The 20,850-nt window shown below is 34.8% G+C and overlaps 1 protein-coding gene across 1 annotated transcript; it reads right to left on the minus strand.

The window, feature by feature from the left end:
• Nucleotides 1-380: 380 nt before the first annotated feature.
• Nucleotides 381-19,644, minus strand: Oga (O-GlcNAcase). Its single transcript, XM_090115355.1, has 23 exons — nt 19,358-19,644; nt 19,203-19,254; nt 18,289-18,517; nt 17,561-17,665; nt 16,374-16,536; nt 14,750-14,878; nt 14,276-14,419; nt 13,706-13,820; nt 13,019-13,098; nt 11,863-11,870; nt 11,467-11,616; nt 10,486-10,831; nt 8,601-8,707; nt 8,111-8,190; nt 6,958-7,126; nt 6,100-6,274; nt 5,812-5,865; nt 4,663-4,868; nt 3,790-3,878; nt 3,342-3,481; nt 2,880-3,028; nt 1,710-1,875; nt 381-1,247 (listed from the first exon to the last, which is right to left on the minus strand). The coding sequence occupies exons 1-23, from the start codon at nt 19,422-19,424 to the stop codon at nt 1,123-1,125; spliced, it is 3,048 nt and encodes a 1,015-aa protein (XP_089971481.1). The 5' UTR covers nt 19,425-19,644; the 3' UTR covers nt 381-1,122.
• Between the last annotated feature and the right edge of the window lie 1,206 nt (nt 19,645-20,850).

A 20,850-nucleotide genomic window follows, 5' to 3' on the forward strand; every position in this document is an offset into this window, starting at 1 on the left:
CAAAAATTTATATCCATTAGATTTAGAAGTTTTTCATGCCATATAGTTTAAGCCTTGCAGAATACGGCTTTCAGGTGTTCTTTCGATTTTTTCATTCAATATTGTATTTATTATTTTTAGACTTCATTATTTTTTTTTTAATTAACGTGAATCCTTTTTCATTTATTTTAAGCATATTTGGAATTGTAATCGCTTCAATGAATGTCACTAAAGCCGTGTAACTTGTACATATTATGTTTAGTGGGTAAAATAATACATGCGTATTTTCTTTGCTTTCAGTTTTGCTAAAAAAATGCGATTTATAACATTGTTTTTTTTTTAATTTTCACAGGTTTTACAATTACCAATAAAGAAAAATCACATCAATTCTCTTAAAAAAAAAATATATCGCTCATTCACAATTCGAAAAGAATTTTGAGATCTTAAAAATAAGAACTTCGTTATAACAGTAAAGTTATTATTACATACAATACAGTTCGATCACTTAATAATTAAGTTTTTTTGAAGTGAAACTTCTTTATCGGGGTCGGAAAAAAATTTAGTGTAACATTTTTTCGTTACGCGTGACATTTTTCCGTTATGCGCCATCTTTTTCTTATCGCTACCACGCGTGATTCGACGTAATTCTGTAAAGTTGCATATAGTAAATTATTTTTTGAAAAATAAGGTCATAAAGAAGTTTCACTTCTTACGTGTGTACACTAGTACACGCACACATTTTTTTATTACTTGATCATCTCCATACAGCATTAACGTATTATAAACAATTAGACTCACACGCCTATTAAAGGAAATCAGTTCTATAACACATTCATTGAAATTACAACTTTATTTCGTAGCATTAAGGTTCAAGGTGTATTGTATCGCTTATTAGAAAACGACAACATCTGTACCGCGTTGTATAAAACATTGTAATTAACACCTTATTTCATGTTAATAACGTTCAAATTCTATTGTATCGCTCTAAAAAACCTGATACATACTCAGGCAGAGTTTAGCTTCGGGCACTTTTCAGTTGTGAGTCGTGTTATTTACGTTACGTTAATGCTATTTAGACTTAAAAATTTTGTTTTTAAGTCTAGATCCGTCCTATATCGGACCTAGGTAGTTATTATGTAAGCGCTAGAAGGACCTAGCTAGATAGACGCGAGTACCGTCGCGAGCTAGCTCGACAAATCCTAGCTTACTATAGAACTGCTGCAGATAGTGATCTGTTGAGTTGATGCATGCGTGTACGCCGCTTGCACCTGCGAATTAAATATATAGGTTATAATTTAGAGAGATAGGTTTAAAATAATTATTAAAAAAACACGCTATTGATACAGTAGCAATAATACTTACATAGATACAAGTAAGATATTTTATAAAAAAATAAAAAAAAAATTTATTAATAATGGCAACGTCGCGTCGGCCGCTCGATATGTGTAAGTCATGCGGAGCGGCAACGCCGCGTTAGCCGCTCGATATGTGTTAGTCATGCGGCCGTGGTCAATGTTATTTTTTTCAATCGTGTGATGCGATATTTAATATGAGGTGTGTTGCAATGCGTGATGTGATGATATGTGTGTTCGTTTGATGTCTTTTGACCCGACGTGTGGTGTATCGTGTGATTTGGTGTGTTGTGTATCGTATCGGGTGTCATGTCGTGTGTCGTGTCGTGTATCGTGTGGTGTATAGTGTCGTGTGTCGTGTCGTGCAGTGTGACCTACCGTTGGCCCTAAGCGCGGCCAGCAGGCAGGTGAGCAGGCGCGCGGGCGCGTGCGGGTCGCGCGGCGCGGGCAGCACGCAGCACGTGAGCAGCGCGGGGTGAGCGGCCGACACTGCTGCGGGAGCCCGCTCTAACGAACTGAACTGGTGAAAGTGGCTGATGCACTCCTGGAATTGTGCAATTGGATCGTGAGATGGAGTATGGGAAAGCAGAACGTGAGGGAAGATGGTAAACTACACCAAACAGATAGAAAGGAAATTGTTTTTTAAAGGATTTAATCCGTTTTCGAATAGAACTAAGGCTAGTAATAGTTTGTCTAATGTTTTTGTTGTTGTAAATAAAAAAACGGTTTTACAAGTTATTAGAAACTTTGTTTTAATTAAATAAGACACGATTAGGTACAGTTACAGTGACGGACGACGCGAAAAGGAACAAGGAAGTTAACCACAGATTATAGCAATAAAATAATGACATTGACAATGCACAATGTAATGTAATGTAAGATGGCAGCAATTTCAAATTTTAACAGTTTTTAACATACTAAAATGTAGTCATCTGCAATTAAATCATAAGTATCCTGGTTGCATTTCATTTGCAAGTCATTTATGAAGATAAGAAAAAGTAGCGGTCCCAGAACACTTCCCTGGGGAACTCCGTTCATAGCCCGAACAGATTATGTTTATAAAACCTCTATATTATTTCGTATAAATAGTCTGTTAATCTCTATTACTGGTATTCCATTACTGACGAACGATATTCAAAACCCCTTTTTATAACAAAAGTCTACAACGTCAAAAAATAAATAGCGATCTACAAAGTCAAAAGCATTAGAAAAGTCAAGTTGTCAACTGACAATCTTTTATTCATTCTTGAACAAAAAACATTAAAATCATGAATAAGAAGTCATAAATAACTCAAAAATGGTTTTATTTTTGCGCACTAATTAGAATAGAATAGAATTTATTTACAGTAAAAAATACATTAAATAAGCACAAATTTTACACTCATCATTAAACCAATTTGTAAACTTTGAAAAATAACTCAACAAGGCATCTTATAAAACTCAAAATCAAACATTTATTTATTCAATTACACTTCTTTTAGAAGCACTTTCGAATCGTCATGACATTTTTAACAATTACCACCTAAAAAACTAAAAAAAAACCCTTACCTTAGCAGCCTGACTCAGATCCTCTCTCTGCACGAGCTCTTCCGGATACTTGATGCACATTTCCGGTATCCACGCGATCTCCTGTTTCTTGTAAAACTCCTTGCTATTTAGCGCCGCGCAAGCGTAGCCTATTATTTCTGGTTTTACTCCTGTGGAAAATGTTTTTGTTGTCAATGTGGTGTGTGAAAACAGTAGGCAAAATTTTGCCTTTTAATATTTTGAAGATTGTGAAATGTATTTTGCAGAACAAAATCAATTTTTATTCCTTGCGAAGTACAATTTAATGAAGAAAGATGTAATCCTTGGATTTCAAATATTAAACATCTGAATTAGCTTAAAGACAACAAGGAATAAATTCACAAATAAACCTAAACATTTTTCTACTAAAAAAAAATCTCTATACCAGAACCTGAAGCACTAATTTACAAATACCTTAATGAGACAAACAAAATCAAAACTTACCATTAACTTTAACTTCACCATCCGGCTTATCACCTTCCGAATCATCATCAACTTCAGTCGCATCATCCGTGAAGCAATCACCATCATCTTCTATCACCATGCACAACTCCGGTGTGAGTGTTAGGAACGGCATCACTAACCTGTGATAAGTGCATGTATATAAACGATTTGAAAATAGTGTCTTAATCCGACTAATATTATAAATTCGAAAGTTTGTTTGTTTCTTTGTGTGTTACACCTTCACCCAAAAACTGCTGAACCGATTTTCATGAAATTTTGCCCAAACATAGAGGCTAATTTAACAAAATATAACGAAATGTGAATATTCTGAAAAAATAAAGTCATATATGGGTAAAAACGAGGCATTCTTATTTGGATAACAACCTGTATTATTCCTGTGGTTTTATTTATATTTTTTTTTCATATAAATAACTATAATATAACATACCTATCAGCAGGCAAACTCTGCAAGTCACTCGGGAACAGATCACTGCAATCCGCACCGTCACGACATGTCTTATGACATATCGTACATACCTGGAATAAATATTTTATAGATAACTTTTTGAGGGTATTTCTATTTTTATTTATATTGGTTATTGTGGTAATCCAAAAATAAATAATTAAAAAACCTTCAGGATTTTTCTCTGTAAAATTGATAAAAAGCATCTTATGCAATTTTATGACTTTTGATTTTTCCCATGCTTTCGATACTGTAGATATATATTACTTTTTTTAATATCATAATTGACCTACTATTGCATAAGTACAAAAATGAAAAACAAATAACCAACTTGAGTAACAGAAAACAGACGGTGACGGTCGGAAAGGACCATTGAAGCAAGTAGTTCTTTGAATTTATTATTTTCATAAGAGGGGTATCACAAGGATCGATATTAGGGCCACTTCTACTTATATAGTTTATCACAGATATTATTAATAATTTTGAAATTTTTATTTACTAGATTTAGGCGGAGGACACACTATAGTACTTTTCTTATATTAGTGAAACTACACAAGCTATTGATCGTTTGAACTGGCCACATTAATTAAATATATATTTAACGCTTGTAATTTAGGAAGCTGAGGAATTCGTTTGTTTGTTTGAACGCGCTAATCTCAGGAACTACTGGTCTGATTTGATAAATTCTTTCGGTGTTAGATAGCCCATTCATCGAGGAAGGCTAGGCTTTACATCGTCACGTTAAGACCAACAGGAGCGGAGCCACGCGGAGCGGAATGCAGCTAGTATTATTATATTTTGCGAAGATTGCAAAGTGTCGAATGGTGCGTAGGGTCCCTGTTATTGTACACAACCCACCGGCAGCTCGTCCCTTGCCGCGTACGGTCGCACGGCGTGCGGCAGCGTGGTGTGCGGCGGCGGCGCGGGGTGCGGCAGCGCGTGCCGCAGGTCGGGCCCGCAGTCCAGCGGCACGAGCCGCCGCAGGTCCGCCGCCAGACCGCCGCGGAACACCCACGGCTCTTGCGCGCCGCTTTCGAACGCCTCCCGCCAGCCTTTAGAGAACCCTGCGCGTAAACACGCAACGATTGTACAAAAACATACGACGAAATACGTTTCATTTGTTGCGTAGCACACACAATATTAATAAATGCATAATCTATAGATCGTCCACACGCATTGGAATGGCGAATTGTGCGGACGTTATTTTCTTATCAATTCTGAAAAATAAATGTTTCATATTTTTTTACACTAACATACGCACACACACACACACACACATTTGTCGAAATCTCTCTACGTACATTCATAAATGACATTATTTTTTGACGTGACAACGTCTTATAATTCGATAGAGCCGGCTGCACGCACGAAAAAACCGTCCATGTAAGGCTTGAAGTGCAAGCGAGAGCGCGGAACGAGCGACAAAGAAGCACAATCGGACGTTGTCACGTTCAACTATCGTCAGTAAACCGACTTTACAGACAACCAATTTTTTTTTATAATACAATGGAACAATTGATTTTTTTTTATAATAATGGAACAATTGATTTTTTTTTACAACCAAAAGTTCGGATGTATGTTATCAAGTACATATTAAGACTTAGCCTATGCATTTGACAATGTAAAGAATAGAATATAATTTAGCCGAGATATTAAAATATATCATAAATGGAAAATAATACTTTATATCATATCGCTCAACACACTCTGAAATAAAATAACAAAAAATAAATGTATTTCTCGTCATAACTTGTAAAGAATAGCAAGGTGTTCTTCAAGGAGGCATAAAAGGGCCAATTTTATACTTTATTCATATAATAATTGATTGATCAATTTAAAAAAATTAAAATTCTAGTGAAAAAAACTGTCAAACTTAACGACGACAAAGACTTAAAGTAAAAACTTTGTGATATCAAAGCGTTTCGTCACGTTTCATGCGATTATTTGATTATTTGTTTATTTATTTGTTTATTTGTTATAGAAAAAGTGATTTTTAAGATTACTTACATGTATAACTTCCTTGCATATTTGTTGCTATATTCGCCGGAAATTTGCCCAGCTCTGAAACAAATCAATATATGAACTTCATTCTTATTTCTCTTTTACACATATAAATAATTATACATCAATTATTGAAGTTAAAAATAATGAAAAATCAAAAAAATGCCCTGTCAATAACTTATTACTTGAGCTGTATCAGAAACACACATTTTCATTGGACTTCCAATTCGTTCAATTTTAATAAAATCAAAAACTACCCTCATTTATTTGAGCAAGTGCTGTGTGCACACTAACCAAGCCACTTCAGGAAGGCCGCTAGCAGCGCGAGCACAGCACACAGGTCCCACACGTAGGGCCGTAACTCAGCATGTAGTTCTTTATTAGCAGCAACAGCTAAGCGACGAGCTAAACGCCGACAGCGGTGTGCCCACCACGAGAAGCGGCGGAGACGACGACGCCATTCGCTAGTCTGGTGGGAGCATTATAAATTTGTTAAATTTGTAATATTTTTTAAAGTTAACGTGTCTCAAATGCCATGTCACGTGTCAAATTTCACGTGTATCGAATGTCACGTGTCGAATGTCGTAATATTTAGAGCACGAATATTCTCTGTCAAATCGTACCGATATATCGATATTTTTTAATAAAAATATCAATATCGATATTGATATTTTCAAAAAACAACGATACGATATATATCGATGCTTTATTGCATTTCTGACATCCCTATGGGACTTGCGACGTTGCCGTCCTGCTGTCGAGCGTTCGCGGTACGGACGCCACGCTGTTGCCGCACCGTGCATTTTGTATGAAAACAAACGACCGGCTGTGCGCCGTACGACAAACGCACCGCGTCGGCACCGTAGCGGTCCGATACGAAACGCATAAATTGAAAGAGCCCTTAAACAATTGTTCATGGCAGCCTGCAGTGAAGTCTTCACAAATAATAGTTACAAAGGTATTAAAATAATTGAACAATAATTCACACTCTTTTTTAACCGACTTTCACACTCTTTTATCGTTTCGAATCAATGAGGAAGGTGTTTTTCGTATTTTAGGATTTTTTACCCGTTTTTATGTAAAAAGTTTTTTTTAAACCAAAATGCAGCAGGATCCTAACTATATGACCGAATCCCGCAGGATCCCACTCACCTCCGGCTTACTGCCCCTGGGCAGGATGCTGGCCGCGTGTGCAGTGAGCCAGTGGAAGTCGTGCAGCAGCCGCAACCCGCGGGACCCGTGCTCGAACGGCAGGTAGAATAGATCGCACAGAAGAAGTAGATCGTCTGCTGTTAGCGCGTTTGCCGATTGTTCTAGGGCCCTATGAGAGAGATAATAAAAAATATAAAAAAGTGACCATTTTAAAGCTATAAAACAAAAAGCTAGTCGTCTGTTGTTAAAGCGTTCGCTGATTGTTCGAATGCTCTGTAGAAGAGATTAGAATAAAAAAGTATTAACGTAATCAAGACACGATACAATTAAACCCCGTCCGATTAGGGCCCTTCTGGCCTCCTCCACTCAAGCGACAGCTCAAGCCGAGGTTCGTGGTCCCCGTCAAGGGGGGACGCCCTTGTGCATGTCGCTACCAGGGAGGTTCACCCCGGCGTCCGCGTTAAAATGTAGAAGCCCTTCTGGCTAACATTGAGAGACACCACACAAAAAAAAAATACAATTAAATAATTTGGAAAATCCAAAAGTGCACGCCTCATAATTTTTTTTTAATAAATATTTATTAATTATTATTTTTGTTTATTTAATAACAATTAAACCACATCGAATCAGACCCTGAAAAATGAAAGGGTTCTATTCCTGAGCATACTCAAGCGTAAGAGAAAAAAAAAGACTCGATTAGTAAAGTATTTCGGTCGCTATCGTGTTAACAAGAAAAAGGATCCGCACATACAGACACACGGACGTCCAAGACAGAACTTTTTTAAACTGTTTTTTAAGTAGTTTAAATAACAAAAATGACATCAAAAATATCATGAACGTTAAAAATAGTGTTTTTTCTTAATATGTGTGTGTATGTATTATCTTACAAGTGCAATGTATGATACATAAAGACATTTTAAGTTTGAAAAATCAGATGTTTTGCGCGAAGTGACAGTAGTACCCACCTCAACGCTTCGCTTATGAGGCGTGCAATATAGTTTACATTGGTACATTTATAAAAAGTAAATAAGTGATAAGGCCCCGCCTTCTGTGCTGTTTTTTCTTTTAGAATAAGTTTTGTCTGTATTTTTTGTATTTTGGCAGCACAATAAGAGTTTAAATAATAATAAATAAATAATTAATAATGACTCACTCATCAGACACTTCCACGGGCTCTACCATCATGTCGGCACTCAGCGGACTATTGCATGGCTCCACTTGCATTGAGCCGTTCTGAAATTTATTACAAAATATACATGAAATAAATCTGATTGTTTTAGGGCCGATTTTTCAATGCTTGAATAAAACTTATCCGTCCAATAAAGTATTACACGATAATATTAAAATGTCACGTAAACTGTCAAATACGGGCAATTAGAATATGTTTTTAAAATGGTAGTTTTATACATTATTCGACGAATAAGTTTTATCCAAGCATTGTAATGCTCATTAGAAAACTCTGCCTAATTGACGCGTTAGGCAGAGTTTTGCTTCGGACAATTTCACATGAATCTACTTGATTAATCGATTATTATGATTTAATGCATTCATTATGCGAATAATTTCATTAAAAACTCTGCCTAATTGACACGTAAGCAGAGTTTTGATTCGGACGATTATTTATCAAGTCTGTAAATAATCACCTCGCTATAGGGCTCGTTCATGACCACATCGGAGTCTGCAGGTGTTGAGGGGGGGTCCACATCCAGGGGCTCTACCGGCCGACTGGGGGACAACGTTTGGGGTGTGTCTGCGGGGAAATTTTATATTTTGACGATAAAAAAGCGTGTATAAAAATTTGGTTGTCTGTAAAGTCGGTTTACTAACGATAGTTGAACGTGACAACGTCCGATTGTGCTTTTTTGTCGCTCGTTCCGCGCTCTCGCTTGCACTTCAAGCCTATGGAACGCCTCAGAGCGAGGTAACGCCGCATGAGTCATGTTTTTTCGGGCGTGCAGCCGGCGCTATCGAATTATAAGACGTTGTCACGTCAAAACGTTTAATAAATGTTTGGAGTTGAACTGATAGATTGTTGTGTATCGTTAAATAAATGGCATTGTGCTGGTGGAATTTTATGTTTTTTAAATGTAAAAAAACCATATGTTTGTACTAAGTTTTTAAAGCAATAAAAATATTGGCAGTTGACACGAAAGAATATATTTTAACGGGTCTAGATAAAACTCAATGTTACATAATTGTTAATTTTGTAAATAATTGCAGAGTAATAGACCGCATAGACCGGGAGATACTGACACAAAATTTCGAGTCATTTGTAACAGGATGGCGGTTCTACAGGGTTCTTAGTACGCAATGACAAAAAGAAAAATGATGGTGTGAACGCTGGTACCGGCGGCTTAGTCGCGTGGGCGTTAGTCGAACTCGTCGGAAAATAGCGAAAGTCAAACGATTTGTAACAGTATGGCACTTATTTTTCCTGTAAGTTTGAGGATCAACGAATATAAATACAAAATTTCAAAGATCTAGGTGTTGGAAATCTTCACTTATATAAATTAATAATAAATTTATTTTTCAAGTATGACAGCACTTTTTCCCCCTACTAGAAGTATGGCAAATATAATAATGGTCACATTTTATCAAATACTCTCCAAAAAGCCAAATGCAATACTGGTACAAAAAGATAGGCGAAATAAAAAAATTTTGCAGATTTTCGGCGGTATGGCGACCATTTGGAATCGTCCGAAAAGTATGGCATGGCGATTTTCGTAAATGGCTGCACGACGATGGTTACCTGTGCAAAAGTTAGCTTGGTACAAATGGTTGAATAATTGTTTTTTTTAAATCAACACATTCGCGTCGGTATGGCGGGCTGTAAGTCATACCGGAAAAGTATGGCATGACACTACCGCCTACTTCTTTTTTATGGGCTATCGGTAAATTCTAAAATTTTTGTGTTACAAATCGTTTGACTTTCGCTATTTTTCCGACGAGTTCGACTAACGCCCACGCGACTAACCCACCGGTACCAGCGTTTACACCATCATTTTTCTTTTTGTCATTGCGTACTCAGACCCCTGTAGAACCGCCATCCTGTTACAAATGACTCGAAATTTTGTGTCAGTATCTCCCGGTCTAGCATCTTTTAACAATTTTGCTAAAATTCTTAAAAGATGCGGATCCCGGAATGGCGCGAAAGGATGCGGGTTCGAGTCCCGCCGCGTGATCGATTTTTTTCTATTCTTTATAAATTTATATTTATAAAGCATTTGAATGCCATAAAACCAAAATATAAATTTCGATTTTGCTAAATTATTACATACTTTGGAATCTCTTCCTGTAAAACTTTATTTTACTACAAAATCACAAGAAACTCATACACTTTTAAATTAATTAGTTATTTGGCTTCCTAACCTTTGGTATATTATGCTCTGTCCTTTACCTGAAGGTTGCCTGGCAGAGATGGCTTAGAGCCATAAGGCCGCCATTTGTACATTTTGAATGGTTTTGTTGTACGTTTATTTTATAAGACTGTTGTACAATAAAGAGTAAATAAATAATAAATAAACTCACCACCAACACTCATATCCCCATTCCTTTGTTCATCATCATCAACAATAATTTGATCATCCTCCTTCCTAACATCCCTAAAGCTTGTTTCCAACACGCTATCATTCGACAGCGTATCATGACCATCTATCTTTTCCATAGCTTCATCTATCTTCTCTTCGAGTGGTTTTAGACCTAATATAGGTACGGGTAAGGTCGAAATTGGTATCTCCGATGGTACAGCGATGTTGGAATTCGCCATGGGGATGATCGGGTTGGGGATGGACTCGTTGAGGATGACTTTCGTCGGGGATACGAGGGAATTCATGACCGGGTTGGACACGGGGTTGAAGTTTTCGGATGTTGACATCTGGAAAAATGAATGAAACGTTTAAAGTAACAGATATAGATGATTAAATCAATCAAATCTTCACTTGATATCAACGAATATTTAAATATTAATCAATATTAACCAAATCGGTCCAGTCATTCTTGTGTGATAATGAGAAAAATGAACAGCATTATGATTAACGTTACAAACTAATCTATACTAATATTATAAAGCTGAAGAGTTTGTTTGCACGCGCTAATCTCAGGAACTACCGACCCGATTTTAAAAATTCTTTCGGTGTTAGATAATAGACAGCCCATTTATCAATGAAGGCTAAAGGCTATATATCATCACGCTAAGACCAACAGGAGCGGAGCACTGCGGCTAAAACCGCGGAGCTTAGCTAGTCAATTATAAAATATTAGCCATTAAAGTTACACACAAATATTATATTACACTAAGGGCCGATTTTTCAATGCTTGGATAAAACTTATTCGTCGAATAATATATAAAATTACCATTTTAAAAACGTATTCTAATTGCCCGTATTTGACAGTTTACGTGACATTTTAATATTATCGTGTAATACTTTATTGGACGGATAAGTTTTATCCAAGCATTGAAAAATCGGCCCTTATTTTGCACACATTGCACACACACACACACACACGTACCGTTGGCGGCTGTGCACACATGTCGGGCAGAGCCTGCAAGTGCGTAGTAGTGACGGTCGGTATCTGCGCGACGCTCACACTAGTGGTACTGGTCGTACCCACGAGCGACATGCAAGTGTTCACTGAGGGTACTATGGGGATGATCGCTGCCTCTGTCGGTGGTACAATAATAAATAATAATAGTTAAAAAAAAACTAAAAAAACACGCTTTTTATAGAAAACCGAACTAAAAAATAGAAAATTTTATCAAATTAGTGTATTGTCATCGGTCCTCAATAAATCTACAAAGTTTGAACGAAATCTGGCCGTTTAAAGTGGGTCAAAATCGCGCCCAAAGAAGTCGGTTACAAACAAACAAACAAACAGGTGAAGCTAATATAAAGCGTGTAAAAAGACGGGTTGCACTCCGGGAGTGCCGGCAGAAGTGAAAACTTGATTATTAACGTTCAGCATGTTTGATATTTTGGAATGGTATCCGTCTTACGCTTGGAATATAAGGGCTAAAAAAAATCCGTCTTACGCTTTTTCGATCAGGCCACGTGTCCTGACGCGAGTTTAAGATTTTATACCCAACGCCGCTAAAGAAGTTTTCACTTCAATAAAATACATAAATAAATATTGTAGGACATTATTACACAATTCGACCTAGTCCCACAGTAAGCTCAATTAAGGCTTGTGTTGTGGGTACTAGGCGACGATAAATATTTAATAAATACATATATAGATAACACCCAGACCCAAGAACAAATAATTGAGTTCATCACACAAATATTTGCCCTGACCGGGGATCGAACCGGGTTCCGTCGGCTCAGTAGGCAGTTGCTTTACCACTGCGCCAACCGCGTCGTCAAATCGTCGACAATGGAGTGGGTGTTACACGCGCCGGGTGTGAATAACCCGACTGGGTGTGAATAACCCGACTGGGTGTGAATAACTCGACTGGGTGTGATAAACCCGAATAGGTGAACCCCCTCGAGAAAATATGGTAAATGATGAATTTTAAACTTTATAATTAATAATCCATTAAAAGATAGCCAAAAATGTCCCAACGGCGTTATAGCGACGCTCACACTAGTGGTACTGGTCGTACCCACGAGCGACATGCAAGTGTTCACTGACGGCACTATGGGGATGATCGCTGCCTCTGCGGGTACACGACATGGGACTTACACGACACAGTGGGGTGTGTGAGACCCGAACGGGTGTGGAATACCCGAATCGGTGATATACATATACAGAGAATATGGTAAATGATGAATTTAAAACTTTATAATTATTGATCTATGAAAAGATAGCCAAAAATGTCCCAACGGCGTTATAAAAAACGTTAAATGAAATTAACAGTATGAAAATAATAATACCTATATAGTAAAATTTTTGCTTCGGACAATTTCTCAAGTCATTTTGAACACAAAAGAATTTGTTCAAAATAAACTAAGTAAATCAATTATATTAGTACCACTCGTTAATTCTTAAAAAAAATATCTATTTAAATTGACTAGAATTAATTAAACTTATAAATAAACATACTTAGATATAAAACAGATTGTACCTGTAGGTTGAGGTTTGATGACCGGGCCCTGAGCTGTCTTTGGTATGGAGAACTCTGGTAGCCACTCATTTATCGCTTGGCTGAAATTAAATAAATTTTTATATAATATATTATTAATTATTATATAATGTAGCATGTAGCCTTAAGTTGTCATAAGCTAATTTGTGTAGCCTTAAGTTAGAATAAGCATAATATTGATTACTGTATTAATTTAAAATATAAAACAATAAATCATCGTTTCGGATTGATCACTCGTTTCATTTGGTACCAACTTACAATAAAATTTGTCCCCATAAATAGATAGATTGCAAATATAGCTTTTGACATTAATGAACATTTGAATTAAATAAAATTTTACAACTTGATTAGAAATATTTCCAAATATTCTCCTGTTTTCTTATCTTCTACATGATTATTAACGTTTACTCAAAGTACAATATATTTCATCCTACTACTATTATAAAGGCGAAAGTTTGTAAGTATGGATGTATGGATGTTTGTTACTCTTTCACGTAAAAACTACTGAACAGATTACAATGAAATTTAGCACAAATATAGAGGGTAACTTGGATTAACACATAGGATAGGTTTTATCCCGAAAGTCCCACGGGAACGGGAACTACGCGGGCGAAGCCGCGGGCGGTAAGCTAGTTTATAAATAAATGACATAAATCATAGGTAGCTTACCTCAAAGCCTGCCGATGGTGATACACATGCTTTCCGAGTGCCAGAGGCACTTCATCTTCACAGACACCCTGGTCACCTTCACGCTCCAATTTTATATCCCAGGATACAGCTTCGTCTATAGTTGATATATTTTTTATTGATTGATGCTTTATTTTTTTTTTCATCAGTTTTCTAATATCATTCTTATAATAAAAAAAGACGGGTTGCACTCCGGGAGTGCCGGCAGAAGTGAAAACTTGATTATTAACGTTGAGCATGTTTGATATCCATCCGTCTTACGCTTTTTCGATCAGGCCACGTGTCCTGACGCGAGTTTAAGATTTTATACCCAACGCCGCTAAAGAAGTTTTCACTTCAAAAATTAATAGTCTCCATTTTTATATATTTTTTTATATGTATAGAAATTATGATATTTTATGAAACATATAAAATAGATTCTGTTGATGTTTGGATACCCTACATCACTATAAAGTAGATTTATCAATTTCAATATTTACAAAAATTAACAAGTTCATCTAAGCTTGAAAGCAAAAAAAATCATGAAAATTAATAAAAAATTAAAAATCTCACTATGCGCCGGCGCATCCATTCTGCAGCTTGCCCAATGCGCAAGTGTTCGTATCGCAATCATGTTCGCATTGTATTCACAATTTGGATTCGTTAAAACTCCTCGTAACAGAGGGATCAGTTCTGGTGATCTACCGCAGTATGGACCTGTAAAATGAGGGTAGTTGTAGAATTTGACAAAAAATATAAAGTGGGTATCGATTTTTTTGAAAAATCAATTTTTCACACATTTAAATTTGTTCTATAAGAAAGCAAATTAACAATAATTGCAATAATGTGTCAGAGAAACATTTTTTTTTAATAAAAAGAAGTTCGGGTCAAAATAGAGTTTAAAGTTTATTGTTGTTGTGGAACATTATAGAATAAAATAATCTAAAGCGAGGCTTTTTTTCATGCCAAATTCCTTTTTACACTTATATTTCATTATAATATAAGTGTCTTGTGTATTATTGATGTAGTATATTCTAGAAATCTTACCCAGAAATATTCTCTTTTGGTCATAATCATTGGCATGCAGATTGTCCCAAATGACCGGTGGTCTTCTCAACACTTGCGTGATCTCTTCAATGCATTCTGTTGTCAACGTTTTTGATATTACTTTAGGTCCTGAAAACATGACATTACATTTTTTTAGTACTGTTTCTTCGTTGCTAATCATTTGGTGGTAAATGGTAAACGGTTAAACTGTTATGACGATTCAAAAGTGTTTCTAGAAGTAGTCTAATCGAATAAATAAATATTTGAGTTTAAGTTTGAAACAAATGTCTTTACAAATTGAATGAGCTATTTCTTTTAATTACCTACTTCTTGATAGAAAAACATTTTATAATATTAAACCACTTATTCTTTAGCAATTAATTTTATGTTATTTTTCCATAAGATAAGTGGTATATTTATGAATGAATTAATTAAGTGAATCAGCTTAACATTATAGCCCAAGTCACTGTTTCTTTTTGACTTTTTGATTCATACAAATTCAATCAAACAATAAGTGACGTTCAAAATCAAACCTTCTCACATGTACATAAAGTACAATTTTGCATAACCACACTATCAAACGCTTTTGGCATGTGGTAATAAAGTTAAGTTAACGGTGTAAGGTCATTGACATGTTGCTGATAACAGATTTTCCATTGATATGATTCATACATTTTGAAAGGAATTGGTAGCTTGTTTATGTCTGAACTTATGTATGTTGGAATTTGTTATGGATATATGGGATTGTTATTATAAATGCATTTTGAATTTTATTCCTTCTCAACATGTAAAACAAAATTTTAATGACTATCAAGTAGTCTATACTTCTTACTCCAACTGTAATAAGGTTTAAGTTAATTTGTGTATGTTAAATAGTTTTCAACATTTTTTGAAAACTATTTTGAATTAATTTTTATTACAAAAAAATATATACATATGTAATAACACGATTTTGCTCTAGAATTTATCCACAATCTATGGTTACTAATAATAATACGATTTAGTATAGCTGCGATGATGATCTAATACCATGAAATTGATATCATGATATTTAATGCCACCACAACACTATTCTACACATTATATAATAAAACCGTAGAAAATTGAAAACTATAAATTGATTATTTTATTAAAAGAATACTTGGGGTGTGATCTACAATCAATATCAAAGCCAAAAATATAGTTTTTAGAATTTTTGTCTGTCTGTACTCTGTATGTACGAATGGGCTAAACTCAGAAAGTACTGCATGGATTTACTTAATAACTCAGGCCCCGGAACCACAGACACAATAGAAAATCTATTGTGTCTGGGACCGATCGGGCCACTTGGGGCTCAATGGGTTAAAATTTTGCACAAATATTACTAACAGGTCTGGTCAAAATAAAGGCTATATATCATTAAGCTAATACCAATAGGAGCGGAGAAATGCGAGTAAAACCGCGGGGCACCGATACAAATAAATCACTTACCAGTCCACATAATATCAATCTCCTGCGACAGCTTAGTGCCCAGGTTACTAACAGGTCTGGTCAAAATATAGGCTATATATCATCAATCTAATACCAATAGGAGCGAAAAAATGCGAGTAAAACCGCGGGGCATAGATACAAATAAACCTCTTACCAGTCCACATAATATCAATCTCTTGAGACAGCTTAGTGCCCAAGGTGTTGAGATATTCCGAGCTATTAACAGTGGGTACAGCTCTAGTTGAGCAGTACTGAGTGGGGCAAAGCAGGAAGCGGGGACAGCCGAGGTGCTGGTGTATCTCGTTTGTTACTGATACCTGCAGAAATAATAATCACTACATATTTATTTATTTATTAAAGTGAAACTTTTATTACATCGTCTCAAACTGTTTGGTCTGTGTAGCGCATGTCGCGTGTATCGCGAATGCCGAGTAGGTATACCTACTCGGCAGCCGACCGTCACGCGACATGCGCTACACAAAGCAGTGTTCGGAACCGTTCGAACAGTTTCACTTTTACCGTGGTTTCATAAAACCACACAACATTTGTTTTATTTGACACTTCATTACACACACTACATAGTATAAAAAAGTCACTTTCTCTGTCCCTATGTCACTTTGTATGCTTTATTGTAAATCTTTCAAACTACGCAACGGATTTTGATGCGTTTTTTTTTTTAATAGATTGATTCAAGAGGAAGGTTTTAGTATATAATTTATTAGGTTTTAGTCAAAGCGGGGAAGCCGCGGGCGGTAAGCTAGTAAATAATAAAATAAAAATAAATGAAATAATGTAAAACTTCAGGAAAAATATTTTCCAGAAAGGTTTTTTGTGAAATGTCTTTAGATTTCACGTCAAAATGGTGAAAAATTAAAAACACAGTAAATGTGGGTAGAAGTTTAAAAATCTACTTGTATGTGTATTAAGATTCCTTTTGATTACAATTTAAAAGTGAATACTGCTATACTAAGGGCCGATTTTTCAATGCTTGGATAAAAGCTATCCGTCCAATAAAGTATTACACAATAATATTAAAATATCACGTAAACTGTCAAATATGGGCAATTAGAATACATTCATAAAATGGTAGTTTTATACATTATTCGACGAATAAGTTTTAACCAAGGATTGAAAAATCAGCCCTAAAACATGTAAGTACTTAAAAACCACATTTTAACAAAACACTGAATTTCCAAATATTGTTATTCTTTTCCACATAAAAAAGACGCTTGATATAACAATTTTAAGAATGTAAGAAAAAATATATCAATATTTGCCAATACAAATAATTAAATATGTATAATCTGTAATATCCATATAAATTTTACAGTTATTTCTTACCTGAGCATGAGCAAAGCTCTGGAATATTTGTTTATCGGCTTCACTCATTTCTGGTTCAATGTCATCAAATAGCAGAGAGAAGCAGGTACATCCAAATTGTGAAACCTAGAATAATTCATACCCAATAAATAAATAAATAAATATTTCAGGACAATTTTCACACACGGCACAATCTGATCCTATACTAAGCTTGTGTTATGGAAACCAGATGGCTGATAAACATACATATATAATTTTAAATAAATACTTTTATAGATAATTAACACCCGGACACAGAGCAAACATCTATGTTCATCACACAAATATTTGCCCCGGGTGGGAATCGAACGCACGACCTCTGGCTTGGAAGGCAGGGCGACCCAATGACATAAAAGTGAAATTGTCTTAACTTATTTATAATATCAATGATAAATTAATTAAAAAGATAGATTACAGAGAAAAAGAGAACCTTATTACAATACAGTCTATTTTCTGAAAAATTAAACTAAATTAATTAATACTTTTATAAATGAAATGCTTTTTGCATATCTACTAATGTCTGAGAATTAGAAAAACTGTTCGAATTCAATACACTTTAAACAGTATGAATTTTTATTGAGCATATAAGTAGTTATAAAATAATAGCAAAACAATTTTTGCGCACACAAAAACGACCTGGTTTCAAATTCATATATTTTCACTTTTATAAAACATTATAAAAGAAAATACCAACAAATCAAGCCACATACCTGTTCCAATTTCCGTTTCAATATGGTAATCTCCTTCTGACTGCTATAAGTGATATCTAAACCCGGTGAAAGTGCATAGCAGAAGGTAATACCATGCGACTTGGCCTCCGAGATCAGAGACGTTAGGTGCTCAGCCTCCTCCACTGTATATAACTCTCGCCAGTACGCACGATGCTTGTAATCGTCTTTCGGAGCGTATACATACATGTCTAGACCCCATTTTTTTAGCCTAAAATGTGGAATGTGATTATAGTAGAAATATAACTACTTTTTAGTAGAAACAGAGTTATGACGATATATGGACGATAAAAACCCATGGAGGGTTGTCGCATAAAAACCACAGGACAGTTCTTTGGCATATTATCATAATATAATATGTATTATGATAACATATTTATTTTGTAAAATTGTAAAACTGACATGATTTAAAAGAGCAACTATGGAGTTTCTTGCTGGTTCTTCTCCGTAGATAATGCTTTCCGAATTGGTGGTAAATGTTAAAAATATGTAATGATATTTCAAAAGTGCTTATAGAAGGAGTCTAATTGAATAAATGTTTGAGTTTGAGTTTTTGAGTTATGATTGACAATACAATAATATAATGTGCTTTATTTTTTTATGAAATTTATTTAATTTTATAGTTATTACAATTTTTTTAAGACATATCAAAAGATTGATATCACTAAAGAGAATGGTTAGCTTTAACTTTCGTTTTAACATTAATTTTAAAAAACATTTAGATAGTTTATAAATATTGATTTATATCATAAATACACTTTGATAATAATAAAAAAACATGTTAGTGATAGCAGTGTAAAATATTCAGAGTAGTTACTGCTAAAGTTCTGCTTAGGTATATCATAACGACTGAATAAAAATCAATAAAAATGTAATCATTAAAATTGAATACTTACTTTATAAATAGATCTTTTCTTTGCTCAGTCGTCCACGGTCGACCGTAAAAGCCTGCAATAGAACATCAGGTCATTCACACCGGTATTTCTAACGCACCTATAACTACTATATTATTCAATAGATAAAACAAAAAGACTTCTATATACAAGCATACCTTCAACAACACCGCAAATAAAGTCTTTGCGCTTAAAATCCCCATCATCTACCGAACTTTCCGTCATTTTTATTAGTTTTTGTAAAAGAATTAATAAAACGATTGCAGAATTTAACGAGGGAAACCTTAGAGAAACACAACAATTCTTAATGGATAGCTTTATTTGATCTAAATTACTTTAATGGTACTTAATAACTAAAGTAAATAGAGGAATTTAAGAACTAAATGCGTAACAATAACATGTAAATTGATGAATAAAATCTGATTCAGTGCAAATAGGAAAACTCAAATAGATAGGATGTGTCAAACCATAAACGATATCCATTGATCATAGAATAAAATAAACCACAGATCTATCAAAATAATAAATAGCTTAGATACAAGCCTTTTGGTATTACATGTTTATGGCAATAATGCATCCGTTTCACAGATCCGTTTTATGTACATTAGCACCAGTTTAGGATGTACATTTTAAGAATTTACCTAGGTTTCCAATGCATGGCTATAATTAATAATTATTGGAGGAGAAGGAGGAAGGTTGTGTAAAAAATAATTGAACATTTAAGTACATATAATTTTATTTATTTGGTTATTATTTTTGCACCTCTTATGACGTCTAAAATAAAACTTACATTTTTACATTTTTAGGCGTTGATTCAGTTGTAAGCATCCTATATTTTAATATGAGTATTAATTAATTTATTCACTCAATTATCCACTTTACGAAAATTACGTATGTCAATTTTATGTTGATGTTATACACTGATTGATAAATTCGGATAGATTATTTTAAAAACTGCATTCACATATAACTTAACAATATTAATGAGTATCATATTAATCTATACAACCAAGTGTGCTAATCTTAATATTAAAAGTGACTAGAATGTAATACTTCAAACGTTATTTACATCTTATTTAAATATATACAAAATTATTCAAAATTCACTTCTATTCTGTACTATGTACGTATTAATACTAGAATTGCTAATACTGATGGTTATGCTTGACCAGAAACATAATACTATTCTAATCTATCTATACTTATAATAAATCTGTAGAGAGGCCAATTCTGTACATGAAATATATTTAAAAAAAAACTATGAAGGGGTGATAAGCGATCGCTACTGATGCCAAAAATGCAATCAGTAAAATTTTTGTCTGTCTGTCTGTCTGTCTGTCTGTCTGTCTGTATATTCGCTATAGAAACAGAAACTACACGACGGATTTTAACCAAATTTGGCACAATTATTCTTCATACTCCTGGGCAGGTTATAGTAAAAGAATCATGTAAATCGGTGTAGAAACACCAAAGTTATACATGAAATACGCTATAAGTCATCGCGCGTGAATACAGAATCATGCCATAAGATTATTTTTGTGTATCAGTTGCCGCGTTTGACGCGCTTCGCGGCGGGAGCTATAAAAAGGCGGCGGGTCTGCACCCGTTTCGCGTTGTCACGGCATCACGTGTGAACGGCTGAACCGATTTC

This window comes from Colias eurytheme, chromosome 23 (genome assembly GCF_061535395.1).
Source record: "Colias eurytheme isolate Ceu_HAF_F1 chromosome 23, ilColEury1 Martin Lab GWU primary, whole genome shotgun sequence".
Lineage (NCBI taxonomy): Eukaryota > Metazoa > Arthropoda > Insecta > Lepidoptera > Pieridae > Colias > Colias eurytheme.